The sequence below is a fragment of the Xiphophorus maculatus genome, chromosome 19 (assembly GCF_002775205.1).
Source record: "Xiphophorus maculatus strain JP 163 A chromosome 19, X_maculatus-5.0-male, whole genome shotgun sequence".
In the NCBI taxonomy this organism is placed as follows: Eukaryota; Metazoa; Chordata; class Actinopteri; order Cyprinodontiformes; family Poeciliidae; genus Xiphophorus; species Xiphophorus maculatus.
The window spans coordinates 25,199,581-25,227,579 of NC_036461.1; the positions used below are offsets into that span (position 1 = coordinate 25,199,581).

The following is a 27,999-nucleotide window of genomic DNA, read 5'->3' on the forward strand; positions in this document are numbered from 1 at the left end:
AGACCACAAAACAATCCTCACTCCCTCCTTTCATGAACTTCCTCTCACCTCTTGGAGGAGGATGATCTTATGGCAGGAAAGAGAGATGATGAGGATTTCAGGAGAAACTCCTGATTCTTCTACTGCTTCATTAGGATTTGGCACTTGTATCATGAGATATGTTTTAGTTTCATCTAGTTTTAATTTTTGTACCTTTTGTTGTTCCACTACTAAAATTGTAACTTATATTCAGATATTTTGTCAGGAGGTACTTTAAGTGATGGGAGAGAGAATGATTTGCATTACAGCTGCCTGTTCTTTCCTGCTGAGCTGTTGTCTGGGTTTCTACGGTTCCAGCTCCTTTCCTGGAGTCTCATTGTTCTTTTCATCTTAACATTCTTACCATGGAATATGTCTTAATTGCACTTTGTTGTCTGATCTTAACAAACCTGTTGCTTTTCTCTGCTTATTTTTATTTTCTTATTTTTATTTGCAACATTCTCTCCTATTTCTTTTCATTTTATCTCCATGCTGCTGAACCAACACTGAGGTCATAAAATGACCTTTCAATCGTCTGTGTCCTAAATATTTCACCTCTTCTTTGGAGTTTGTTCTTGCTAACTTTGTGGCCTTCTTCAGCTAAATGTTTCAAATTAAGCTAAAGTATCCTTTTACCACAAATCTCATAAATTCACCAAAACTTCCTTTGTTTGATCAATTTCTATTTACCAAGAGAGTTTCCTCTAGTTTCACTGAATCAGTGATCAATAAATCCTATAGATTTAATAATATTTCTCTATCTTGATTCTCATTCCAATAAAATGCTCCCACTGTAACTCATTTGTAATTTATTCTATTTTTCTACATCCTTCTCAGCCTAGGAGAAATAATTAACATTCTTATCTAATATTTTAAGTTCTCAATTCTATATAATTATTACTCGTATTTCATAAACATCCTTAGGATCATGCAAAGCATCTTTAGCTGTTTCTCTCTAAGATCTATTTTCTATTTTCAATCATTACGTTCTTTCAAACTGCTATGAACCTTAAACACAATTATCATTCTAATTTTCAAATCATCCTTTCATCCTCTTTAACTCACTTACACCTTGCCTTCTTTAACTATACCTACTTTTCTTTCCAGCTTATAGATAATACATTTTTTTTCATTTTGTTTATCTATCTACTTAGACATTTATTTATTTATCTATACTCTATATCTTCAAAACCTTCTTTTTTAAATTTTCTTTCTGTATTTGGTTGCTTTTTTCTTATAACTCCTCCCTGAGCTCCTCGCTGCTCTGCTGCCTGATCTGCTTCACTCTTCTTTGCTCTCCTGTTTTATCCTAACTTTTCTGATTGCCTTCTTCTCTCTTTTTAGCTCCTCCATCCACTTTTCTAACTCACCCATTCCTTCACTACTCATCTTTTTCTGATATGATTTTTGTTTTCTGTCGTACTTCATCCTATAACTCAGTCAGTTCTTTTTTTTTGAGTGTTTAATTGGCCCTGAAAATTATATTTTTCTATCAATTTATTTAAATTCTTTACTGAGTTAGGGTTTTGTCTTTTCATAAACTTCCAGTCCTTACACTGGAGTTTATCTTTCAGTGTTAATTTGCTATTCCCTTTTCCCATTTTGAGCAATTTAGTCAATTTCGTTCCAGTCTTAAAAACACATAGGGTGGACTCTAAAAGACTGGATAAATTCTTAGCAGGACGGTGATCAAATGCCCTGTTGTGGTAATTCCCTCTTCAACCTTTTCAGGTGGGAAATTCTTGCCTACATGCATCCACCAGAGGTTCACCGTTTGCACTCCTGCCGTTTGGTATGAGGACAAATACCCAGTGGTATTTAAATTACTCCAAGTACTCTCACACTCACACACACACTTGGTATTACGGGTTTTTCAGTTCACGCGGACTCCGCCGTCCTGTTACGGATTTCTCAGTCCTTCTGTTACCTATCAGTGCCTAGGATTCATGGGGTTTTACACACCAAAGACCCTCAATCGTTCGCTCACTTTTTAATTTAAACGCTACTCACTTGTCCCCCCCTTCACGGACGTCCCGACAGCCGTTGGTTTCCAGCAGGCGGGTCGGAGACACAGTCCTGGAAAAGATCTGAGACTCCTAGGGGTCTGCCGTGGCCACGGTCTTCTGATGTCCGTCCCTCCCGCTGGAAACCGCAGGCGTATCGGACTCCGGCTTCGAAGGAGCAATTTATCCATCCATCCATCTTGTTCCGCTTATCCAGGGTCGGGTCGCGGGGGTAGCAGCTTCAGAAGGGAGGCCCAGACTTCCCTCTCCCCGGCCACTTCTTCCAGCTCTTCCGGGGGAATCCCGAGGCGTTCCCTGGCCAGCCGAGAGACATCGTCCCTCCAGCGTGTCCTGGGTCTTCCCCGGGGCCTCCTCCCGGTGGGACGTGCCCGGAGCACCTCACCAGGGAGGCGTCCAGGAGGCATCCTGACCAGATGCCCGAGCCTCAACTGGCTCCTCTGGATGTGAAGGAGCAGCGGCTCTACTCTGAGTCCCTCCCGGATGACTGAGCTTCTCACCCTGTCTCTAAGGGAGAGCCCAGCCACCCTACGGAGAAAACCCTTTTCGGCCGCTTGTATCCGCGATCTTGTTCTTTCGGTCACGACCCAAAGCTCATGACCATAGATGAGGGTGGGAACGTAGATCGACCGGTAAATCGAGAGCTTCGCTTTTTGGCTCAGCTCTCTCTTCACCACGACGGACCGGTGCAGCGCCCGCTTGACGGCAGAAGCTGCGCCAATCCGCCTGTCGATCTCCCGCTCCCTTCTTCCCCCATTCGTGAACAAGATCCCGAGATACTTGAACTCCTCCACTTGGGGCAGGACACCCCCCCCTGACCCGGAGAAGGCACTCTACCCTTTTCCGGCTCAAAAAAATGGCCTCGGATTTGGAGGCACTGATCCCCATCCAAGGATCTGTGAGACTCCTAGGAGCCTGCTTCTGATGTCCGTCCCTCCCGCTGGAAACCGCAGGCGTATCGGACTCCGGCGTCAAAGGACCAATTTATGTTAGGTTTAAATTACCTGAACACAGACACACATCTTTGGGGGTCGTTATTTAGAATTGTTATGTCGAAATTAAAATATCCAGGGTGGCACCCAATATCTCAAAGTCCCTGATTTGTACATGTTTATGAACGTTCTCCCAATTGTCTGTAATATTGTAGGTTTCTCTTCTTGAATTTCCTGCTCTGTGGACTGTTTTGTTGTTTCCTCCATCTTTTTCTCATTTTGTGCCTCAGCCTTTGAATTTTCTTCCCTGGTCTGTCTGTCCATCTTTAATTTCAAGCTAACAATTTCTTGATTGAGCTTGTTGTTCTCCCTCTCAAGCCAGTCCAATTTTTGTAATTTTTCCTTCATTGAATTCTTAAACTTGGTCTCAATTGTACATGTTCTCCAACCTACCATCAAATTATGTTTTGTCATGGCGTCGTTATCTAATTTTAGCTGTTTTATTGTCCCTTGAGCCTCGTCCAATTCATTATTCCAAGTGCTGAATTGTTGTTTCAGGTAATCATTTGTATTAGTCAGCCTTTCATTTTCTGCCTGCAATCTGTTGTATGGTTTTTTGCGAGACAGTTTCTCAATTTTCTGCCTCAGATGTTCAACAGTTTTCTGAAGCTGCTTGTTGTCTTCTTTAAGCCTCCAGCAGCTCTTCTCCAAACTTTCCACTTTCTCCAGCAATAAATTTTGTCCGGCCATCGTTGATTTCTGTGTGCGATTGAAGAATGCAAATGAATTTCTCTGTGGAATCTGGGAATATAAAGACAGGCGCCTGTGATGTCACAGACAGGATGAGTGACGTCACAGCTTCACGTCAAAGCCACAAGAAGTCTGTTGGGTGCGGGGGAGGGAGAGGGGGCGGATGTTGTTTTTTTAAACTTTATTCGCAGACACACTGTATAACGACAGAGTTATGCCTCATTTGTTCTGCCTCAAGAAAAAACAAATACAGATAAACATATTCAAGATAAAGAAAAAGCTAAGGGTTCATAGAACAAAAATGTCCAGCATCTGCACTCAAGGTGCTTGAAGCGACGCACGAAATGCGTCAGTGTGACTGCTTGGTCAGCAAAAAAGATTCTGTTCAGTCTCCATGGTAACTAACTGTTATAGCTGTGTGAAGAAGTAGGATTAGATTCCACTTATGATCAAGTTGGAAATCTGTCAGGATTTCCTAATTGTTCAGCGAATAGGCTAACTAATATTAGCGACATAAGCTGATAAAACTGCACAAACAACGAAGGAACATGTTCACAGTTAGATGTATCATACCAAAGATAAGGTGCTTGTTGCTACAACCTTCACTATGTTTTATACATGTGATGTAACAGCCATATTGGAAAAGGGTCGGGGTTGTAGTGAAATCTCAAGCATTCGCACTCAAAATTCCAACATAAAATGGCTTCCAGGTCAGAAGTAAAAATGCCAGAAACAGGCGAGAAATCCGGTGAGATTATTTAACCAAACAGGCAACAATGTGCCGATAGATAGCTAAAGAAAGCTAGTAGTGTCAAACATTTGTTCATACCAGAAGCACTGCTCCAAGTAAGCGGAGCACTAAACACCCGTCATATGCTTGTCTATAGGGATATGCAGCGCTGGCTGGTAGTAAAAGCTCTCTGGCTCAGAGGACAGGGTGGGATTACAAGGAGTGATTCTGCAGAAAAATGTCCATCCAGTGTACCTTATTACTTTCTACTATATTTCCCCCCAATTTGACTATCATATATGATAAAAGAAATGGTCCCATTTGTCCCAACAGTGAAGTGGTGAATAGTAACCTCTATACTGCAGTGAGTGGGTGTTTGTTGATGCATCTTATTTTCACCTGCCATGTTAAACTGTATGTAATGAATAGCTGCGTATGCTGAATATCTACTGTAGATTATGGATTACTTCCCTAAAGCTGAAAAACAAACACTAGAGATACGATTAAAATATGTAAGCAAACCACTTTTTAAAGTATAGTTATTTCGTTTACGCCTCTCATGATTTAAAGCAACCGTTTTGATGAGTTAAAACTAATGTCCTGTAGAATAGAATAGAATTCAACTTTATTGTCATTGCACTGTCACAAGTACAAGCAACAAGATGTAGTTTGCATCTATCCAGAAGTGCTCTACGAGATATAAATATTTATTTACGGATGTACAAGACTGTGTATGTATGGACTATAAGGGGTTATAGCAAGAGATATAGATATTGTGTATAAATATAAATATAAATATGGGAGCTATATGCACAGATTATACAGAATATACAAGAATGTTAGGGAATGGATTATAGATAAATAATGGCAGATAAAATTTACAGGTTGTATGTGTGTGTGAAGAAAACAGTCCGTGATGTGTGTGTGTGTGAGGATAGTCCATGTGTTATTGTTGTATGAGAGGATAGGGGAGTACAGTCCTTATAGTTTATGTTTTATGTCAGGAGGCGTTCAAAAGCGTGACAGCTGTGGGGAAGAAGCTGTTCCGGTGCCTGGTGGTTCTGGTCCGTAGGCTTCTGTAACGCCTCCTAGAGGGCAGGAGGGAAAAGAGTGTGTGTGCTGGCTGAGTGGGGTCCTTTGTGATTTTCCCGGCCCTTTTCAAACACCGCTTCCTGTAGATGTCCTTGATGGCAGGGAGCGGTGCCCTGGCGATATACTGGGCAGTTTTCACCAACCTCTGCAGCGCCTGCCGGTAGAAGACAGAGCAGTTCCCGTACCAAGCTGTAATACAGTTGGTGAGGATGCTCTCAATGGTGCAGCGGTAGAAGTTCGTGAGGATCTCTGAGGACAGGTGGTTCTTCCTCAGGGTCCTCATGAAGAAGAGGCGCTGATGCGCCTTCTTAATGAGTTTGGAGCAGCTGGTCGTCCAAGTCAGGTCCTTGGAGATGTGGACTCCCAGGAACTTAAAGGTGTCCACACGCTCCACCACTGTCCCCTTAATGTGGATGGGTGGATGTGGGTCAGCGTTCCTCCTGAAGTCCAGATTTAGCTCCTTGGTCTTCTCGGTGTTCAGCTCCAGGTTGTTTTTGTTCGCACCACTCAGCCAGACGGTCTACCTCCTCCCGGCCTCATCATTATCTCTGATGAGGCCGATCACCGTGGTGTCGTCTGCGAACTTGATGATGGCGTTAGAGCCATGGACAGGTCTGCAGTCGTAGGTGAAGAGGGAGTAGAGGAAGGGACTCATCACACAGCCTTGTGGCACTCTGGTGTTTATGATGATGGTGGATGAGAAGTGGTTGTCCAGCCGGATATGTTGAGGTCGACTGGTCAGGAAGTCGAGCAACCAGTTACACATGAGTGGACTGATGCCGAGGTCTGTGAGTTTGGTATTGAGTTGTGATGGGATGACAGTGTTGAATGCCTGGGGTGGTAGCTGCTTTGGTTGCAGTTGTGGTATTCCCTCTCTCAAAACGAGCATAGAAGTTGTTAAGTTCGTTGAGGAAGGAGACATCAGTAGAAGAGGGGTGGTATTGGGGTTCTTGTAGTCTGTGAGAATCTAAAGGCCTTGCCACTTACGTTGGGGGTTGGAGTTAGAAAAATGATCCTCCACCTTCCTTTTGTAGTGGTGTTTGGCCTTCTTGATTCCCCTCTTCAGCTCAGCCCTGGCTGCACTGTAAGTCTGTGCATCCCCTGACCTGAAGGCGATGTTGCGGGCCTTCAGCAGGAGACGAACGTCTCGGTTCATCCAGGGTTTCTGGTTGGGGTACATGGTAATGCGTTTGCAGGTGGTGACACGTTCTATGGTGGTGGAAATATGGTTCAGTACAGATGAGGAGTACTGATCCAAGTCTATATGGTGGAAAATAGTCCAAGCTGTATTCCTGAACCGGTCCTGGAGCACAGTGTCTGTTCATACATTAATGATGCCTTCGTCAGAGATGAAGAGACTCCAGAACCCTCCAAGCAAGAGAATGAGACCACTCCAGAGATGCCAACAATTCTTTTGTTTTGAGTCTGTCTGTATCTATAGCTATCTATCTATTGATCTATAGACAGACAAACAGCCTCTTCTTGGGCTGCCACCTTATTGTGAAACATGTGGTGTTAATATTTCAGTGTTAACCTAATTTAATCTAAATAGAGTATTTATAATTATATGGAGTGTAAATCAGCTCTGACATTGAAGTTAAAAGTCAGAGTAAAATGCCACATTCACGCAGTGAAACTTTTGACTCTGTCAAGTGTCAATAACGCGCCAATAAAGATTTTTGGCAACTCGAAGATGGAGTAGGAGGAAGAAAGAAGACGAAGCACCAGTTTTCTGTAGTTCGTGAGACTTCACCCTTCTATTTATTGCACCCTTCATTTATCAGCAGTAAATGTTTTCATTTTCAATTCTTTAATATTTCTTTCTGCTTTAATGTGCCTGGAATTTAACATTCCAGAAGGCAGACAGCAAGATCTGAAGGTGTATGACCAGTCTGATACAGAAGTTGATGTAGATGTTTTTTGAAGAAATAGTGAATCAGTCACCTGGAACCTTTCGAGTTATGTTGAGCAACAAAGAAGATCCTGGTAATCACTAACAATCTTTAGATCTTTAAAAAGCCTGACCTGCCGATTTTGATTTTTGCTGATATACATTTTTTTTTTGTGTGTCTGAAATGTCGCTAAATATAGCAAGAAAGTCAGTGATTTGGCAACAGTGGGGTGATTATTGTTAACTGTAAATGTTCAGACCTGACCCTGTGGGTCTAACGTTTAAGCGCTTTCACTTTCAAAAAATCCGCGTTCTCTAATCAGCAACAGCTGCCCCAGAGTCCTCGGGATCACTCTGATGTGTCCCGGACCCTGCAGGCGGCTTCGAGTCTCTCTTTTCTTCTTCAGTAAACAGCTAGAATGCTTTGCAGATGTGCTACTGCTACTGTGTGGATGTTTCATGTCATGCATAACAGGAAAAATCTTTAATTCACTTGATTTACGACCTTGCTTTTTTAGATTATAAATAATCTCTCAACTTGATAATATCAAAAACATTACCTAATAAATAATAATAATAATAATAATCTTTTTTTCCACCCACATATGTGCTGTGTTCCACACATACAGTATGTAGTAAATGGTACAAACAATTTTTCAACATTCTTTATCAAATTTCCATTATTTTCCAGCCTATGGTTTCCCAGATTTTTTTTTTTTTGCAAAATGTTCTGTATAAAACAAGAACTGCCCTCACAGTAGCTCTCTAGAAATCATGAAACAACAAAAGGCTGATATTGACTTGATGTTCAGAGGACAGGGCTGTTTCACAGCTTTGTTGGCATATGGACTAAAACAAATCTGCTCCACCTCTAAACCTCTAACACTTACAGTAGATCTGTGAGTAAAAACTGGAATAGCCCACACACTAAACATAGATTTATTAAAACAATTTGTGTACTGATACCTTTATTCCATTTTATTTCTATTCTGTCCCCCCCCCCTAATTCAACCTGAGTCTAAAGTTATCTAGAGGCCAAAAACAGTGAAATATCCCTTGTTTGAGTTATGAACTAGTTAGTTCTGAGCTTGTCAAAACCAAAATATTGAGTAAAATTTTAAAATCAAACTGTTTTGTGGCGTTTAATTTAAATGTAAATATAAAATTTTTGTAACCTCTCACTAGGTTTATTATTTGAAAATATGAAAAAAAAGTCAAGAAAACACCAGTCTTGGTTGTATATTTTCCCCACTTGTAAAGATCTGGATAAAAGTAAATTCCATACTTTTCCATATTGCTAAGATCCCCTTACAAGCATTTTCTTTGGATACTTTTCTAATATTTCCATGTGGTTAGTGACAAGGCAAAAGCAGCTAATCATTTCTGAATAAAACCAGAGTCTCTGGAAAGCAGAGGCGTAGACATCACTGCCAGTTTATTTGGACAACAGGACAGACACAGGTATAGAAATACGTCAAGTTGCACTGATGTCATGAGACAGCTGGTTATCGCAGATGTTTCGGTTTTTAGTAGAAAGGAAAGAATGATGACCGCCTTGCTCAATCAGAGAGATGAGCGTGGCAAATAACATAAGTTATTCTAACCTATGCTTTACATTAATGGCTAAAAATCAGATTGAATATTATGATTTTAAAAACCACAATTGGAAATTTATGATCAAAAACGCATAAAATTCTGTTTTTTATTTTTGCATTTTTTCTCATCTTTTGTCAAACTATCTGAGTCACCTACAGCGACCCCTGGTGGCCTCCACTTTGAAAAACGCTGCTCTTTACCACTTGTGGCTACTGAAGTCTTACTTTTGATGATGGTTTTGTTTCTGCCTCTTTGTGTTGGTCTAACACAAATATAAAACACTTTGAAGTTTATGACTGCAATGTGACAACATGTGAAACGGTTCAAAGAGTATGAATAATTTTGCAAGTGGCTGTGTTTTGTGGTCTCATAACAGTAGATTATATGTGTAATATTGTGGGGGACCTGTTTTCCTCAGCCTTACACATGAGGAAAACGTCTCGACTATTTACTCTTGTTAACTTTCTGTTTCTTGATCTCTTTATAGGTTTCTGATGATACACACATCATGTTCATCAACACCATACACAATAACTATTCAGACATCATCACGAGAAACTACATAAACATCACGTTCGTGTGCCGCTACCCCATAAACTACATGGTCCAACAACCCAACAGCGAAAACATGATCCGAGTGGACGTCCGGTAGGTGATTTGTGTTTCCTTCTTTTTGTTTATTCCCCTGACATCTGATTTAACAATAAAACTCGTGTTTGCTTGGCCTTCTCAGAAGCATCACCCTGAACACTGAGGATGGAAATTTCTCAGTGTCAATGCTGCTGTACAAAGACGAAGCCTTTGAGGACATGTGGAGAACTGTGCCGTCCCTGACCCTCGATGAAAACATCTTTGCCAAAGTTTTTATGGTATCTCTGCAGATCAAGATTATAGAAAACCCGACAATAAAAGCGTTTTTTTTAATGCACCCTATAAGCACATTTCTTTAGTGGGAGACGGGGTACGAGGCTGAATGAAGACCTATATTTAACCTCAAATCTCCATAATTTACCGTTAGAGAATTACAGCAAGGAGGGACATTTTGGGGACATCAAAATCTGCATAAAAATCTTTAGAGGCTACCTCCATGTCAACTGGTTGTTGCTGTCCTTCTGTCAGAAATAAAAATGGACTTTGCTTACGTCATTTTGAAATTCAGCTGAAACCCTGTGCTTCAAATCAGACTAAGATTAAACGTTCTGGCAACAAACACTCCTCCGTTTTGCATTAAACAAAGGATAATTATGCGTAAATGTGCCGCTTTACATCTGTGGTGCTGTGGGGCTGTCTCTCCTCCAAAGACCCTTGAGACACAGGAAAGGGACTCTGAACTCTGAACAATATAAAAAAGTGAACAAACACGGCAAATATTCCCTCTTTACTTGCTCCAAACTTGTGAAATGTAATACAGAAACAGTATGGGCTGCTCTGTTGGGGTTTATACATTGAGTAAATGTATATAAATCAAATATTGAATTTATTTTAAGAATTTTTACACATCCTAACCAAGTGTGACAATGAATATGACCAGCAATGTCTGAATTGTACTTTTATTCAATGGTATTAAGTTTTATAACCCAACAACACCAGAACAACTTCTACTATTGGGAAAACTAGTTCTTTAGAAGTTGAAGAAGCAATTTGAGAGATGGCAACGATTACCTCCGTTAATAGTTTGCTTAACAGACCCCTCATTGGGAAGGGGTGTCCTGGACCATTTTAGAAAACTGAGATGAAAGTATTTCAAATATACTTAGTGTTAACAGCTATTTTTGGATTAGTTGTACGCTGCCTTAGTTGCACAATGTTAAGAAATACGGCCTTGTGGATTGATGTCCCAAATTATCCTGGAAATCTAACACTTCAGCCGTGACTAGACTAGGTCATGTGAGCGCTTTTGCACATCTTCTCCAGGCTGTCACAACCCCTCGGATCAGCTGTTGTTTACACACTGTGAATCAGCAGTTCATAGCACATCGTGAAACCGGTTGTTGGCTAGCATTCAGAATGACCTGACTGCTGCTTGACGTTCTGATTTTTTTTTTTTTTTTCCTTTTAAAGATACCGGCTCACTTGATGCTCCGTTTGGAGAGATGCTGGGCCACACCCACCAGGGATCCATACGGCAACATTCAGTACACCTTCATCAGAGACAGGTGTGTCACTGTGATAACGCCCAAGACCTTCTCAACAAGTTCATTTTGACTGACTGTCTCTCTATTTGCAAGAGAGAGCTTGTTTGTGGTGCGCTCTATTTCAGTGTTATTGCTCCTCGAGCTCTAAGTCCTCTTACCAGAGTGCTGTTGAAATCTGAAATAAGAGAATTTGTTGCCTAGAGAGCGGGTCAGACAACAAATCTCAGAGCCAGGTCACGTGACTCCGGTCTGAGAGGCCACATGCGTTTCAGTTCAACAGCTGTGCATGCCCTTGACAACCAGGGCAGTGTTTTGGTACTGTTAGCGACAGCAGGACTGTAAAATGCACAATGATTTCACAAGGGCAGGGAAAGGAGGAAAACACTGCTAGCTCAGATAAGCTTAAAGGAGTAGTTCAGAATTTTTAGGGTGAGTTTCTGTGAAATGGTTATAGCAGCTAATAAGTAGCTAACTCTCTTGGCGTCTTCACTTACTCTAAATTCAGATGAGCTGGACCTGGAAGCTGAAGCTAACAGCTAGCCTGAGAGACGCAAGGCTAAAGCAGAGGTTTTTGTGTTTTCAAACAACTTTAAGTTGTAAAATGTCATAGTTGTTGATTGTGAATGCCAGTTTCTGAGTCTTTAAACCGCTGTCATATTCAGAAGCTGATAATTATTTATTTTGGAAATGTAAATAACTTTGGTAGAGGCAGGCCTTCACCAAATCCCTTCCTAGGTTAACATATTCTGAAAAAAGAACATTAAAAGTGTTTAAGATAGAAGAGGAAATATGTGTAAATAAACACATTTAAAAACAATTTACATAAACCACAATAATTTTCCTATTATTATATTTTTAACTTTTATTACTTCAGTACTTGTTTCACATAGAAAGATCATTGGTGATGCACCGCCTCCTACTCCTATTTCCCTTCTAAATAGTCATAAACCTCTGTATAAATAATCTCTCAAATATTCCAATAATCTCATAAAACAGGAACGCTTTTAAGAATGGACCATCCATTATCTTCAGCCTCAGTGATGAGCTAATCTGGATACATACAGAATGAAGACACCAAGAGAGTCAGGAAAGACATCAAACATGCTTTAAAAGAGCTGCACTCGTACATTCTGAACCATCAAGTTTAGGGTCAAAAATGTTTCTAAGCGGACAGCTCACTACTAGCTCTGTTTTTTCCACCTTCCTAGTTGTCCAGTGTTGGCCAACAAACAGACTCTCAGCGTCTTGAAGAACGGCGAAGGTCCAGAGGCCATGTTCAGGATACAGATGTTTAAGTTTGTCGGCAGCTCTTACGCTTACATCTTCCTGCACTGCAATGTCCAGATCTGCCACAGCAGCCTGAGTGTGTGTAAGCCTGTGAGTGAGACCTCCTTACACACACACACAGCTCAAAGTGATAGCCAGACGTTCAGACAAGCAGTCAGCAAGCCTTGACTTATTTTTACTGGTATGAACTGAGACTTACACAGTCCTTATTTCAACTGAATTACAAATCTACACCGTTACAACCAGACATTTACTCCCCTGCCCCCAAGTTTTTAAGATTAAGTCTAAACTAAACTTTTCCATTTTCCTGAAACCTGTAAAATATACTTTTATGCAACTTTTCAAGTAATCCTCTCCGAGTTGTGTTTTAGTTCACGTTAGTACAGGACTCGTTTCCCTTTGATAGGGTTGATGTGCACATTCTAAGTGCCTTATCTGGCTTCAACTGTGATTGTCTGTCTCTGCATTTGCTACGCAGAACTGTACCACCGAAGACGGACAGATGAGGACACGGAGAGACGCCCCACTGTCCCACACCGTGTCCTATGGCCCAATCAGACGACTGCTCACCGCCAGTGAAAAACCCAATCTAAGTGCGTCACTTTCCAATCCCTGCAACTTGCACAAGTTAAAAAAAGTTCATTTAAAGGACAATTCAACCCTTCTCTGTAGATCCCAGCAGTTTCCCTCCGGTGGAGACTCTTGTCCTGGGAGGTTTGCTGGTCGTCTTGCTGCTCATCACTGGGGTGTTTGGGAGGCTGTGGCTTCGCTCCAGGCGTTTCTACCCACCACAGGAGGCCCAGCTCACCCTATCTAACATTCACCACATCTCAGAGGTGGCTTCATGAAGTGAAGCTTTTATAGCACTGACAAATGGACATAAACCTCACATATGCAGATGTAATTGTAACAACAAATGTTATTAGTGTTTCTTGTTCATATTTTTTTATATTATTATTGTTATTTTAAAGAAATGACTAAGTCATCAATCATTTTTTTAACATCTCTTTCAGAGTGTGATATTGCAGATTTAATAATAAAACAACTAAATAATGTGTGCTTTATTTTGAAAATTTAAGTAATAGCTATATCATTGCTTTCTTTGTCCTAAAATTGTCTAAAGTCACATCACAGTTATTTCAGACATATGTTGTAAAATTGCACTTAGGGTATTTCCCTGCTGTTTCAGTACCTTAGCCATAGTGCTGTGTCCAATGTATGGCAAGCCATTTATTGTATTGAAGTACAAATCCATTTTTTGTTCTTTTTTCCTAACATAAACATGAACATTTTAGCTTTCTAGAGTTCAGTTTGCCTGCTGCACAATCTGAAATTCTGATATCTCAGTTGACATTCTTTATAGTGATTACTAAGGGTAAAATTAGATTTTTGTCTATATTTTTGACCACATTACTTATCAAAGTGGAGTCAATATTATCTGTCAGCATGTGATTTCATCTGGTGTGTATGTTTGGGCTATTAAAATGGAAGTTGGGATGTAAAGGTTAGCTTTAAGCTTTGATAGTCTAGAGGAGGGGTCGTCAAATCCAGAACTTGAGGGCCAGTGTCCTGCAACTTTTAGATGTTTGTTTGCTTAAACGCACCATTTTTCGCTCTATAAACACCCCAACCAGCACCAGTGGTGGGACCAGTTTGAGAACCATGAAGCCATATTTTTTAACCATGGAAATATTAAGGTCGCGAAGGAGTGGGAAATTTTTCAGAAACCTTTCATTAGAAGTTAGGCAGATGAATGCTGAACCGTTGTGAAGAGACAGTCGACAAATAAAGATTTCTTATTAGGCTGTGTAAAGCTCTAGACGTTAAAATCTATTAATTAGCAGATAATGTTAAGTTTTTGTAACTTTATTTTCAGCTTGGACAAGTAAGAATGTTAATTTGACTCAGATTGTTTCATTTAGATAAAACAAAGAAAAAAAAAAAGTGTGGTGTGATTGTATATGGCAACGACCTGCCATACTTCGCCCACAAACCTAAATGTGACAGGTCACTTTACGTGATGACGTAGTGCTGCGACGTTCCAAACCAGAATCAACAGTCGGAGAGAACCAAAGGACCCACATCAACTCAACCTGCTGCGGACAATTGACAAGATTTGAAGTTGTTAACTACTTTAAGTTGTCTATATGTAGGTATACTTTCCGGCTCTTTGAAATCAACGAACCAAATTTAAAGAGAACAATATTAGCGTAAATAAGACTTCAGGGACTTCGGTAACTCAGGTAGGTTGTTTCCAGAAGCTACCGGCGAGCTAACAACTGAGAGTACAGAGTTGTACACGCTAATGCTAACAGGCTATTTGTGTTGTTCTTTTGTTAGCTTGAAAAGTTTTTTTTCCTGTCTGTTCGGCGCTGTTCGGCTGTTACGTCTTGAGTGATAAAACTAGTTTTTGTAAATCTTATTTTAGTGAAATCATAGGATTAAGGGATAAAAGTAGGCGGAAGGAATTACACTGGGTGCTGTGTTGTTTACGTTTAGCTGAATGCTAACCTGCCAGCTGTTCTTGCGCAACTCTGCTGTCAGCTGCAGCAAAGATTTCAACAATAGTTATTAGGTTTTAAACTTTTTATTTTAGACCAGCAGCGTAGTTGCGGGTGTTTAAATTGTTGCCTGGAGACACAACGCCGTTCACATCCGTAACCCGTCCGGATAAGCGGTAAACTCATAAGCCATCAACTGGTTGTGTTGGTTAGGCAAAAGTTTGTGCAAGTTTTCTGAACACCAGGGATTTTGAACAAAAGCTTAGTTTCAGCTCTGAAAGTAACATTTCAGGTTTTCACCAAACCTGAAAAAAAAAAATCTGTTGTGAAATGTTCCTCACCAGACAAAATATTTATTATTATTATTATTATTATTATTATTATTATTATTATTAGTAGTAGTAGTAGTAGTAGGAGTGTTTTGTTGGTCTTGTGTGTGACAGACCAGCACAAATTATTGTGTGAAGTGAAAGTGAAATGTTTTCATAATTCTCCATGAATAATTATTTGAAAAGTGTAAAATGCATTTGTATCGAGTGGTGAAATGCGAAGCAAATTATAACCCAAAATATGCAATCAGAGCTACAATACAGATCACAAAATTCGTGTTTTAGAGTGGCTCAGTTAAAATCCGATATTTGAAATTCCTTTAAAAATACCCGAGTTTGTTTAGTATAAAGAGGATTAGGCAACATGTAAAGTTGCTCGATGTGCAAAAGGCCTTTCTGAAAAAGGTTCATTGTTTTCTATATATGTGGGTAATGGCTGTAGTTATAAAGCAACCTTTTTCATGATTGATGTTGATTCCACTTTTTGCATTTGTTGTTCAATTTCTCTATTTCAGGGTACAGTGTGTTCCTTTTTGAGATTTTCTAACCTACAACATGGCAGGTTCTGTTTAAGTGATTAAAAATAATAATTATAAGAAGAAGAAGATTACACGTCTGGCAGTAATCAGGTATGGGTGAGACCAGTAAGCAGTAAATCTGCTGAATCACAGCTGCTATGATTTAACATGGGGGGGAATTGCTTTTTTTATTCACTCTGTTTATCTAATTTTTAGGTACGGGTATATTTTTTATAATCTAAAACATTTAAGTGGGACAAAAATTAACAAACAGAATCCATCTGTAATGGTGCAAACACTGTTTCACATCACTCTATGTACACCAGACTTTTTAGGCTTCTATTTGAAAAAAAGAAGAAACAATACAGTCGTACTCACTGAACTAGTATATGCATTCCAATGAACCTCTTTTGTCAAATTAAAAATACATTAAAGCAGATATTTAACTTTTAATTAGGCCCACATTTCTATGTTAAGATGTTTTTTTTTTATTGGTCTGATGTAATGTTTTAATTTGAAAAGTCATGTTTTCATCAGCTCTGTGCTGAAAATCATTAAAGGCTCAAAAACATCAGTCTGTCTGTAATTAATCTTTGTAATGCGTTTCACTCAGTGAATTAAGTTACTAAGGTAAATAAAGTTTGCAATAATATTCTAATTTATTGAATACATCTGTACGACAATGTATCATTTTTAGGACTTCAAGTAATGATTATTTTAGTAATCGATTAATATATTACTAAATTATTCAGATTAATCAAATAAAATAAATTGGCACATAATGTAGATTTTTATTAAATCAAGTCTTTTCAATGCAATACTAGAAATCAATTTAAAAGGTGGAAATAAATTAAATTCCTTTTTTAAAAATAAGAAAATGAACGTTTTATTTCCTAAAATGCAATAGTTTATTGTATTGAATTGGGTGAATATGAAAAAAATTCACTTGAGGAGTTCTGGGTAAAACATATTTACAGACAAAGGTGTTTTTGTATTAGAAGCAAAACATATACATATAATTTCCAGTTTTGGTTTAATTACAGCTTTGAATTTGTTGTTTTTTGATAACAAATGGCCTTTTTTTGAGTTTGTATTCTCCAGATAGCGATTAATTGATTACTAAATTAGCTGACGAGTATTTAAAAAATTTATTAATCCAATTAATCATTTCAGCCCCAATAGTTTTTCCTCCACTTAACCAATACGTGTAAAAATCCTAGTACATTTGAGTTTGTTGTACTGTGACACAATGTGAAAAAGTTTTAAGAATAAACATTAAGGTGAGAGTTTCACTAAGTCTGTTTTTAATCCTTTGTCTTTGTGAACAGGGTTCAGCTTTTGAACACACTCCCCCGCTGCAGGCAGGAACAACTTTAAAATGGAGAACCTGCATCCGCACTGCCTTAAATGCATCAACAGACGGTGCATGGCCAAACCAGAGCCCGGTGTCTCCTGCAATCTGGTTGGCTGTCCTCTCGTCTGCGGGGCCGTTTTTCACTCCTGCAAGCTGGATGAACATCGTCTCCTGTGTCCCTATGAAAGACTGCCTTGCCTTAACAGCGGCTTTGGCTGCCCCTTCACCATCAAGAGAATCAAAATGGCGCAGCATCTGGAGACATGCCCTGCCAGCATAGTTTGTTGCACAATGGAGTGGAACCGGTGGCCTGTGAGCTACGCCGATCACAAGTCCTACGAGAACCTGAGCAAAGACTTTGACGAGGTGGAGCAGCTGGACATGGCTTTAGCTCTTCAGGATCAGAGGATGCTATTGGAGTCGCTGAAAGTTACGACCAATGTGTCAAAGAACGGAGAAAAGGGAGCAGGCTATGGTGATGAAATGGCGTCGGTGTTGGGCAGTGAAACAGTAGAAATGGAGGAAGAACCTTACAACAACTTGTACAGAACTTCCGGGGAGGCAACCAGGAGCTTAGCTGCTGCGCTGGACATCCTCACTAATTCCAACAACATTGGCAAAATCATCGAAAATGTAAATGGAGATAAGAATGGATTGACCCATAATGGAGAAAATGGGGAAAGCAGTCTTGTTGCTGAAGGCGGGAGGAACGTAGAAATGCTTGATAGTGACAGTGATTCAGAGTGTGAGCTGGGGGCTGTGGGTGGAGTCGATTGCGCCGTAGAAACGGACGGAGATGACGATGCTGCTAACTGGTCTGAAGAAAGGAACTTTGTGGAATTGCATTTTGAGAAAAAAGATGTCGTCATCAACCAACCAAATCAAAACGGTGACCTTGTCTGGCCTCGCATCCCTCAGGACTACATACCCCTCGTAGCACCAGAGCTGCCCACGCACCAGCTGGTCCCGCTCACACCGCCATTCCTGGTGTCGGATCAAGTGAGAAGGAGCTTCTGCAGGTATCGGTGTTGGAAGCAGAACTTAGAAGTGCTCAGCATGTTTACATATAACGTCCCCCAGGCCCTAATCAACCCTTACTTGTTTCGAGCAAAAATGGAGGACAAAGCGGTGGACACATCTGACCTGGAGGTAGAGGAGGACCCGATGGGGCTCCACGGCATTGACCTCATCACTGCAGCGTTGCTGTTTTGCCTCGGGGATTCCCCGGGAGGCCGGGGGATCTCCGACAGCAGGTTTGTCGACGGATACCACATTGACTTTGGCACTCAGACATTCTCCTTCCCTTCCGCCATCCTCGCCACGAACACCATGGTGGGCGACATCGCCTCGGCCTCGGCCTGCGACCACGCCAGTCCGCAGCTTTCCAACCCCAGCCCTTTCCACACGCTGCGGCTGGAACTGGTGCTCGAATGCGTCGCGCGGTACCAAACTAAACAGCGCTCCATGTTCACGTTTGTGTGCGGGCAGCTTTTCCGACGCGACGAGTTTTCGTCTCACTTCAAGAACGTCCACGGGGACATCCACGCCGGGCTCAACGGCTGGATGGAGCAGCGTTGCCCCTTGGCGTACTACGGCTGCACTTACTCCCAGAGGCGCTTCTGTCCGTCCGTGCAGGGCTTTCGGATCATCCACGACAGACACCTGGGTTCCTTTGGGGTGCAGCCCGGATTGCCTTTAAAAACCGGAGACGGCCACTCAAGAAAGCCCCACCACATCGACGCTCAGTACGATCAGTTTAGCATTCTTCCTTTTGAGGTGTTGCAGCACATAGCGAGCTTTCTCGACAGTTTCAGTCTGTGCCAGCTGTCCAGAGTGTCTCGCACCATGAGGAACGTGTGCGCCAGTCTGCTTCAGATGCGTGGCATGGTCGTCCTGCTATGGGAGAAGAAGCGGCGCGACGACGGGTCTCCTTCGTGGCAAATAACGCACAAGGTTAGAACATTCAGGTGCTATGTTGTGTGGTCATTCATTTGTCAAAATCCTTGTCACAATTAGAGCAAATGTGAGTTTTTCTCAGCATGGTTGAAGTCGCATGCTGTTCTCGTGTTCTGCCAGGTGTGGCGCTTCAGCACGGCCTTCGGCACGGTGAATGAGTGGAAGTTCGCCGACATCGCCAGCATGGCTGACCACCTGAAGAAGTGCAAGTTCAACACGATCGCCCGCCGGGAGGAAGCCATCCCTCTGCCGTGCATGTGCTTCACCAGGGAGCTCACGAAAGAGGGAAGATGTTTACGATCGGTTCTCAAACCTGTAGCGTGAACACTGACGTTTATTTGACACCTCTTTTTTATTTTTTTTAACTGACCAAGAAAACTTTGATCTACTTGTACTTTCTTCAGCGTTTACAGACATTTACTCTCTTCACGCTTCGAAACTGCAACTCCACTTGGAACAGTGTCAATTTCAGGTTATTCTTTGTTTCACTTTAATTTACAGGAGACTATGTCAGCAAGGTGTTGTGGTTCAGCTGAGGTCGCATTGAAATTCAAACGACTTTCTCCATAGCAACTCAAATGGTTCCACTAAAACGTATATCGGCTCCGTCTTAAATAGAGATTAGATTTTTACTGAAATAGAACGTGGCGATAATCAATATCTATTATGATTTACCTAAATTTTCCCAACTACTTTCTTTTTTGTTTCATCAGCAGAAGGATCTTGATCAGGGAAAGACGAAGAATAGTGAAAGTTCACCTTAGCAAAATATACAAGATTATTCCTATTTTTGGATCAAAACAAATGCCTACAACCTATATATATATATATATATGTTTTGCTAAACCATTCTATATAATGAATGGTTTTTTTAATTTAATGACTTAAAATCAAATACTACTTAACGTCTGACAGATTTAATCTTAGTGAGTTGTCTTCACTGCTTTTAGCCGGTTAAAACTCTTTTTCACAGCTTTATTAGAACATATTGAAACTGACCAAACACCTGAGCAGAAGTCGGATGTTTCACAGGATCCTTCTGCTTTCAGCTCACCATCGTTGGCGTGTCGACATTGCCGTGTGTTTTGTCTTCATTTCTACTTTTCATTTCTGAGTAATTATCCGGCTTATTCAGGGTGAAACGAGAAACACTATTCTCCAGTCTGTTTGGCCAAACGTTACCAGCAGATTTACTTTATTTTTTTTGTGGGTTCTTTACTCCAAAAATCTAGATGGCGCAATGAGATGATTATGAATGTACTTGGTGAAAACATAAGTGACATAGAACCCTGCTGGCCAGGTTTTAGGAAGCATACCTGACGATTTTGAACATCACTACTTCTTTTCATCTTTCATTTTGATGTGTTGAATGTGTTTGCCATTACCTGCCAGGTGGGTAAAAATGGATGGCGTCTCAGGGTTTTAGGATGTTTTTGTCGTGGTGTTGGTTGTGAGACAACGATCACAGCGCGCGGTCTCCAAACTGACACAGTATGACGAGCACGGTTTGTAGTGCAGCAATAGAGAAATCTAAGATTTTATGGGTGTTTTTCTTTTTTTTTGTTGTTTTTTTTTCTCATTGTGGAGTTCATTTCATTAGCATAAACACGTTTTGAAACACCGTGTGTTTTGTTTCTATTTGAAAGAAAATGCTTGAATCTTTTTTTAATAAAAGCTAGCAGAAAATGTCAGCTACTTTAGGTTTTAGCTGCCAGTTTTCATTTTTGTTTTTCTTTCCCCCCTCTTTATGTATATATATTTTTTTAGAAGTTGCTGTAAACTCAAAGCTTTATTTTTTATCCACTTGTGCTATCCTATTTTTTTTTCTTTTTAAGAAACCTGCCTCAGTTAGGTGTAGATGTGAATTATTGATTTGCACATGAATGCATGTACTGTAAACTCCTAAAGGTGACCGGTTTGTTTTTGCTTGACATTTTACTGTCACTCTGCATGTGAGTTTGAAACATATATTGATCAGTTCAGCTGCAGATAGATTTTTTTTTTTTTTTTTCTACACATATTTTTAGGCGTCTGGGTTACTTTTTTCATTTTCTTTTAACTTGAACCACCAGGTGTTTAAGCTATAATTCATCACATGTGCCCAGTGTTCAAATTTAAACAGACGTATGTATACTAAGGGAACTGGTCATTCATCGGTCCATAAGTTCATGATCCCTGGAAGAGGGACTAGAGAAAAAAATTAATCTGCTGATTATTATTTTCTAAATAGCCATTTTTTGTGTGTCTGCAGTGTGTTGACAGTATTTTAAATTTTATTTTCACTCCAGTGTTTTTTGTTTTTTCTTGCACCAAAGTATGTCAGTTTGTTTGTAGGTAATAAAGTGATCTGCCAGTTTTTATGCATTTATTTGTGTTTATTTATGTGCATACAGGTTAAACACCATTTTTAACTGAAAACTGTCATGTTTACACAGAGCTTTTTTAAAAATTATTTTAAATTTCCTGGTCTAAAGTAAGATAGATCAATCAGTTCAGATATTGTTTTTCTTTGCATTAGCCAAATAAGCACTCAGTGTTTGCTGTTCTCACTAAAAAAAATGTTTTCTAGAAATGTATAGTAATAGTTTATTAATAGTTTAAAATATGACGCATTTCTTTTCTTGTCCTTTTTTGGTAAAAGGGTCTACATTTTTTTTGAATGGTTTCTATGTTAAGAGGTTAGTTTCTCAGAAACATTCATAATCTTTGTAACAGAACCACTAACTTCTGTTATTTTATTTGACAGAGACCAACCTATCGGAGCACATTTCAAGGACTATTTCATCTCGTATATTTTATGTAGTTTATTTTTACCGTGGGACTTTTCTGTCAGTCAAACTTTTGCGTCGCATACAGGTATTTTCAGACCTTCTGCAACTTGAGGTCATGAGGCTACTGCTAACTAACTGCTAGCATACCCTTGCAAGCTAGCTAGCATCCTGCGTCTAGATAAAAGCGTTATTTTATTACCAGTTGCTGGGCGACTGTGTTTTTGCCACTGGTTTGCTTCTGTTGCCAACCCACACGATGCTGTGCATTCTGTGCAAGAAAGCTTGGGACTACAGCTATATAAAATATAGAATGTTATTTTGTACATTTCTGTCATGTACAAAAATGTCCATTACATTTTGTTCATAATGGTCTTAAAATGTATTTGAGTTGGTGAAACCTGCAGAAACCCTGCTTACAGCTAGATGGCACCAAATTCACACAACTTATTTCTAACCGAAGATGTTTAATGAGTCCTGGTGTCTTGTAGTTTTGATACCGTTTTGTCTGTGTGTTAAGACCGGACAGCATTATAAAAATATTTCAATAAGGTTAAAATTGACAAGTGATTTAATGATGTTCCAAGATTACTAATATAAACTTTGTCCTTAACTTTCAAGCCTGTATGAAAAGCCCTTATTCATCATATGTAAACATTTTAAAGGAATTTCTTGAGTTTCCCATCCTCCTACATGTACAGGCAATGAGCCCACACATAACTCTCAAACAGCCGCACTTCCCATCAAACCTGGGGGCTGCAAACCCACAGGGATTTAGCCCATCAAATCTAATCTCCTACACCTAAACCTTCTCTGCCATGCTGGGGTCTGCAGCAAACCACAACAAAACAAACACAGTCATGTGAGGACGACGGGCAACTTTGTAAAGTCTTGGTGCAATGCCTCTAACAGAGCTGGTCACGCTGCCTGTAAGCCCCCACTCCACCCCATCCCCTACACGCAGACATGCAAACCACAGCGATGCTACTGATGGAGGAAGTGCAATCATTGCAGACTCATTTCAACATTGAGCGGCAACGTTGCAGTTTGAAAACAACCACGGCTGACTCACCTTCGCGTTACCAGCTGACAACTGGCACCTCCTGTGGGAGATGGCGTGTCGCACATTTTCACCTCGCTCTCACGCGGCCAGAAGGCCCGCTGCACTACAGCCTTCTGATCCGCTCTCCATTCTATTGTTGTTGCTCAGCCTTAGCAAACACATACACATCGATTCAGGTCATGAGAAAAGCTGACGTATTACGTGACTGGCTTCTGTTGCGTACTGTTGACTTAAGATAATACCGTTTCATCTGAAACTGCAGGAGCTCTCAGTTGAGTAAGACAACAAAAGGCCTGTAGGTGAATTAGGTTGGCCAGGCTATAGTTTCGTAAAGCATGTAAACAAATCTTCCCTTAATTAGAGGCCTTAATGTATTTCTAAAGACCTGTTGAACAACAGCAGCTGCAGCAGGAATCAGGACCACTTTTATTTCCAGCTTCATGCTCGCGCCGTCAAAGCCACTCAAAGGCATTTAGTCTCATTTAAAAAAAAAAAAAATCACATTTAAATATTTTACACTGCAAAAATGACAAAGCTGAGAGTCTAAACACAAAGTTAAAAGTATTGTACTTCAGATTTATGTCTTTACATCAGGTCAGGGGGTGCTGCTTAAAGTATAATCAAAGTAACAATCAGGAAATGTAGCATCCAAATTACACTGTCTCAGTTTTGCATATGAGTGTGTGGTTTGAAATGACTCTTCCTTCTTCTTAACACTGTAAAAAAGAACAAAAAAAACCTGTTATGTCAAAGTACTGATGTTGGACACCGCAGCTGCAGTGCAACACTTTAAATTAAATAGACACAGACACATGGCCGGCCCAAGATTCTACAGGATTCTGGGGCAGCAGCTGATTTAGAGCCCCGTAATCTTAAAACTCACTTAAAAGTAGACACAAATTTGAAGACTTTACTTATGCCTGGGGTCAGCTCTGTAGATACAAATAAAGGAATCGTTTTGCTGAAGAAGTTTCATTTGCAGCAAGGGAAGCAGCAGCAGAAAAGCTTCTTGCACGGATTGTTTCTCTTGTATTTCACAGCCTTCTTGATCTGAACCGTAGCCTTGGCGATGTAGTCCTGAGTCGCGCCAACGTTGGCCTCTATGTTGTCCAGCATGGAGCCCTGCTCCTCCACCAGCAGCGCCAGCTGAAAGAAGAGTTCATGGATGTCCCTGATGCGGCTCTCCAGCTCCAGCAGCTCCTTGTGCCTGTTCTCTATCTCGTTCAGAGCCGACCTAGCAGTCCTGCCCTCCTGGAGGAGATTATCCGTGAAGATGTTGCACTTCCCCGTCTCGATCATCTCGTCTATCTGCTCTCTGCTCACCTCCTTGCCCATGATCTCCGCTTGCCTCTGGATGCGGTTTTTGCAGTTCTCCCTCTGGATCATTTCGGCCTCGTTGAACTCGGATATGGCTTCGTGGAAGGCGCTGGTCAGGGACACGTACTGCGAGCGCACCATGCGAGCCACGGCCGACGTGAGGCCGTGCTCTTCTTCCAGCTCCTTGCTCAGCTTCCCCATCTTCTCCAGCCGGGCGTAGATGGCCTCCCCCCGTGCCTTGATGTCCCTACCGAGCGCGTTGGCGTCCCGCTTGATGCTGCTAAACCTCCTCACCGATGTGAGGAAGCGCGTGTTCTGCTTCCCCATACGCTTCACGTCCAACTTGAGGAGCAGCATCTCCTTCCTCATCATCTGGGCGTCTTTGTAGATGCTGTCCATCACGTCCTCGCCCTGGAAGACGACGGCGTGCTGCTCCAGCAGCTCCTCGTCCTCGTTGCTGTGGATACCATTGGGGCCACTCTCCTCCTCTGCGGTGGCAGAGGGGAAGCTCTGCAGCTCGTACAGTCGGTCTTTCATTTTACCTGCAGGGGGGAGCAAGAAGCTTAGCCAACCTCTTTAGGGAAATAACATTTTACATTGCAGAAACCGAAGCTACTGTAATACCAGAGATCTGTTGATCGAATGTCTACCAGAAAAGGGACAACAGAAGTTGTTTTTTCTTCTTCTCTTGTGAATTATCTGATCTGCATCAAAGCCTTCCTAAACACAAGCTGGGCCACAGTTGTTAAATGTAGGTCAGTAAAGTGGCATGCAGTCGCCAACAGCTGCAGGCAGCAGAATTTCACTCTCAAAACGGTAGAAAGGTTTGCCTGTCATTTTTAGGCAGGTAGAGTAAATATAAGGTACCGATAGCCTTGGCTCCCTCTTAGCAACAGTTTCAGCCAGCCGCCTTTTTAGTTTCATAACATAATTATGAAATAGATGAAAACAGGAAGAGTGAAGATAAATTTGTGTATAAGACCAACGAGAAAAGAGAACTTGTTGTGAGGGTGGCGGAAAGGTTCATTGAAAACCTCGAGAAGATTCTGGTAAACTTTGTAGAATCGTTTGACTTGAGGAAGAAGTTTACTTCTGGTGGGACTAAAAGTTACGGTCAACCAAAAGGGAATTGAAAATGCAGGAAAACCAGCTGAAGATCGAAAAGACCAAAACAACCAACAAACCAATCAATCAATCAATCAATCAATCAATCAATCAAGTTTATTTGCACAGCCCATTTCAGACACAAAGCAGTTCAAAGTGCTTTACATCGCATTCTATAAAGGTTACACTCTAAAAGCAAATTTTGGAGGGTGTTAACTATTAGATATTAAATCTATTTACATTTCAACTAATTACTGTAAATGTACCTTCCAATAAAAGCTACATTCTAACACTTGTTTTTAGTTACAAAAACATTTTTATTAAGGATTAGCTGAGGATCTTGACTGAGCTAAAAAATAAGCTAGCTATTACTGTTTGTCTACAGCAGTGAACAGAAATGCTGATATGTTCACATAGGTTTTGTTATGAATGAATATGTCAACAGCAAAAGTTGAGATATGTCATTAAGAATTGTGGGCCGGAAAGTTTCAGTGCCGAGGAAACAAATTTAGGATTGTACCCCACCGTAGGTAGCGTAGCGGTAGCGCTAATGCTAAAGTCCAACTTATATAGAAGGAATCTGGATGCTAGTTCGTTAAATGTGAGATATTGAAGGTATTTATACTTTAATTAAGTGCATAAATGTGCAGTAAGTTTCAAGAAATTATATATTTAGGATCATTAGCTACTTCATTGGAATCTAACTGATGATGCTGGTTCTTCCAACAGTTAGCCATATTTATTGAGCACACAAGAGAAGGGTGAGGTTGGTATGTTTTTATGGACTGTACTATAAATAAATTTCATTAAAGGTTTTTCAAGATTTGTCTTGACTTTAACTTCATGCCTTTGGTTAATTAAAACTATTTGAATAAGTAAATCATGGCTAAACATTTTAATATGAGTGGAACCCATAAATCAATTTTCTTTAAAAATCAAATATTCCTTAACTTTTCACCTTGTGACCCACAAAAAGTAGGCATCAGAAACATAGCTGCTGGTTGAGTGTACTACTTATTCAATTTACTCAGTAGGCTGCAATAAAGGTGCCAGCATCACTAGTTGACCTCAACTTTGGAGACCATTGCTACGGCTGCATCAGTTTTCATATCCTGCATCATTTCATTGTTTCAAACAGAACCTTGTAATTCGTCAACATATCTAGTATTTCTACGCCCAGTTTCAACTATAATCTCACAAGAAATGTTAAGATAAACTGACCTAGACTTTTCAAATGCTTCTGTAAAACTTTGAGGCTATTCTGAACAAACTCTATTTTTAGAAAACTCCTATTAAAAAAAAAAAAAAAAAACTTCAGATGTTTTTATTCAGGTTTTCTAGGAAGGAAGCCCGTGAGTTACTTCCTCAGATGTGATGATGCGCAGATATTCTTAGCCGCTCAGACTAAGTCAGGCTTGTACAGTGAATTCGCTATTAACATATATTACTGATACATGAGCGATTAAAACTTGTATTTTACAGTCAAAAAGTTACAACTCGAAACCAGAACGCGTTTTTGTTGTTGTTGTTGTTTTTTTTTTTTTTTTTTTATCAGACTGATGGAGGAAAAACTGACAGAGACAACCTGACTCACCCCATCGCTCAGTGAACGTCCTGTATAGACAGTAAATAATAAAACTACATTACAGGAAATATATATCTTAAAAGACTGCACGTACCTTGAAGCGTTACCCTCCAGCGGTACTACGAAATTAAACTCACAGCAACACAAGGAGCGAGCGGTGAAAGAATCATTTCCTCTTTTTGACTCGGTTCCAAATGTGAGTTTCAACATGCAGCGTGTAGCGAGCCGAGTGAGGAGGTCTGACAAACACTGAGCCAACGCGGAAGATCACGCCTTAAGCGCTTCGTCTGAAACTCCTCATCACCGCCGCTGGGTACAGGAAGGAGATCCAGCATCCCCCACACACTGTGACATGCTGCGGTTATTTACAGAAGGACATTAAACAAACCTCAAAAAGTTTTTATTTTTATTTTTTTAATCCATCCACCCATTTTCGATACCCGCTTGTCTTGTCAGGCCCTGGACAGGTCACCAGGGCAACACAGAGGTACACATAAAAGGGTCATTTAGAGCAACCTGTTAACCTGGGAGTCACGTAGTTGGACTTGGAAGCTGGAGACAACCCAGTCATGCACAGGCTGCACCGGTGCAACTAGGATTAATAATAAATGTTCAAAATATGAGCTTGAAATAAATGATTTGTAAGATTTCAACCTTTTATAGTTTTGTTCCCCCATCCCCATCCCCATAATTAATGAAAATACTTAACTACAATAGACATACACTTTAATTAACAAAATGGTTTGTTAATTAAATGGCTAAAGGGACAAACTGGCATTAAAACGTATGTGGAAAGGAGGCACGGACTGGCAAATACCGTCGTAACATGTTTACGATGTGAAAGATTCCAAACATCAGCCTCTTCTTGTCACTTCAACCTTTCGCCGTCGTTGTGGTTTCAGTTGTTTGTACCAGAAAGGAGCTGTCTGACACTGGGTCATGTTTCACACCAACGAGGCCTCAGTGGGAGAAGTTTTCTGCAAATTGAGGACTAAAAGTGATTATCTCTAATCTGTTGCTAGAAGGAAATGTGCTGACGTGACTCCAATAAA

At 40.6% G+C, this 27,999-nt stretch overlaps 3 protein-coding genes across 5 annotated transcripts in view; 2 read left to right on the top strand and 1 right to left on the bottom strand.

Annotated features, from left to right (window-relative positions):
* Nucleotides 1–13,318, top strand: part of LOC111612182 (alpha-tectorin-like) — a 31,343-nt gene extending 18,025 nt beyond the window's left edge. The window contains exons 4-9 of the mRNA XM_023352460.1: nucleotides 9,518–9,678; nucleotides 9,764–9,899; nucleotides 11,092–11,186; nucleotides 12,374–12,542; nucleotides 12,931–13,045; nucleotides 13,125–13,318. Coding sequence (XP_023208228.1) covers nucleotides 9,518–9,678; nucleotides 9,764–9,899; nucleotides 11,092–11,186; nucleotides 12,374–12,542; nucleotides 12,931–13,045; nucleotides 13,125–13,300 — 852 coding nt within the window. The 3' untranslated portion in view covers nucleotides 13,301–13,318. The remainder of the gene's footprint in view (nucleotides 1–9,517; nucleotides 9,679–9,763; nucleotides 9,900–11,091; nucleotides 11,187–12,373; nucleotides 12,543–12,930; nucleotides 13,046–13,124) is intronic.
* A 1,186-nt stretch (nucleotides 13,319–14,504) lies between these two features.
* On the top strand, nucleotides 14,505–21,466 carry LOC102226384 (F-box only protein 30-like). 3 transcript variants are annotated; one of them, XM_023353332.1, is made up of 3 exons: nucleotides 14,505–14,695; nucleotides 17,129–19,107; nucleotides 19,231–19,434. In XM_023353332.1, the coding sequence occupies exons 2-3, from the start codon at nucleotides 17,179–17,181 to the stop codon at nucleotides 19,432–19,434; spliced, it is 2,133 nt and encodes a 710-aa protein (XP_023209100.1). In that variant the 5' UTR covers nucleotides 14,505–14,695; nucleotides 17,129–17,178. The 3 variants fall into 3 exon arrangements, with proteins under 3 accessions (XP_023209100.1, XP_023209101.1, XP_005799289.1); XM_023353333.1 differs by having other exon boundaries at nucleotides 14,505–14,601; XM_005799232.2 differs by lacking the exon at nucleotides 14,505–14,695 and having other exon boundaries at nucleotides 17,179–19,107; nucleotides 19,231–21,466.
* Nucleotides 21,467–23,348: 1,882 nt separating this feature from the next.
* LOC102226643 (syntaxin-11-like) lies at nucleotides 23,349–27,176 on the bottom strand. Its single transcript, XM_005799233.2, has 2 exons — nucleotides 27,042–27,176; nucleotides 23,349–24,800 (listed from the first exon to the last, which is right to left on the bottom strand). Exon 2 carries the CDS (start codon nucleotides 24,793–24,795, stop codon nucleotides 23,914–23,916), a length of 882 nt encoding a protein of 293 aa, XP_005799290.1. The 5' UTR covers nucleotides 24,796–24,800; nucleotides 27,042–27,176; the 3' UTR covers nucleotides 23,349–23,913.
* Between the last annotated feature and the right edge of the window lie 823 nt (nucleotides 27,177–27,999).

Bases quoted from the DNA above. Each gene is read 5' to 3' on its own strand.
- LOC102226384 (XM_023353332.1), top strand. From the start codon at position 17,179: ATGGAGAACCTGCATCCGCACTGCCTTAAATGCATCAACAGACGGTGC. The intron at 19,108-19,230 runs GTTAGAACATTC...GTGTTCTGCCAG, and splicing joins CGTGGCAAATAACGCACAAG to GTGTGGCGCTTCAGCACGGC.
- LOC102226643 (XM_005799233.2), bottom strand. From the start codon at position 24,795: ATGAAAGACCGACTGTACGAGCTGCAGAGCTTCCCCTCTGCCACCGCA.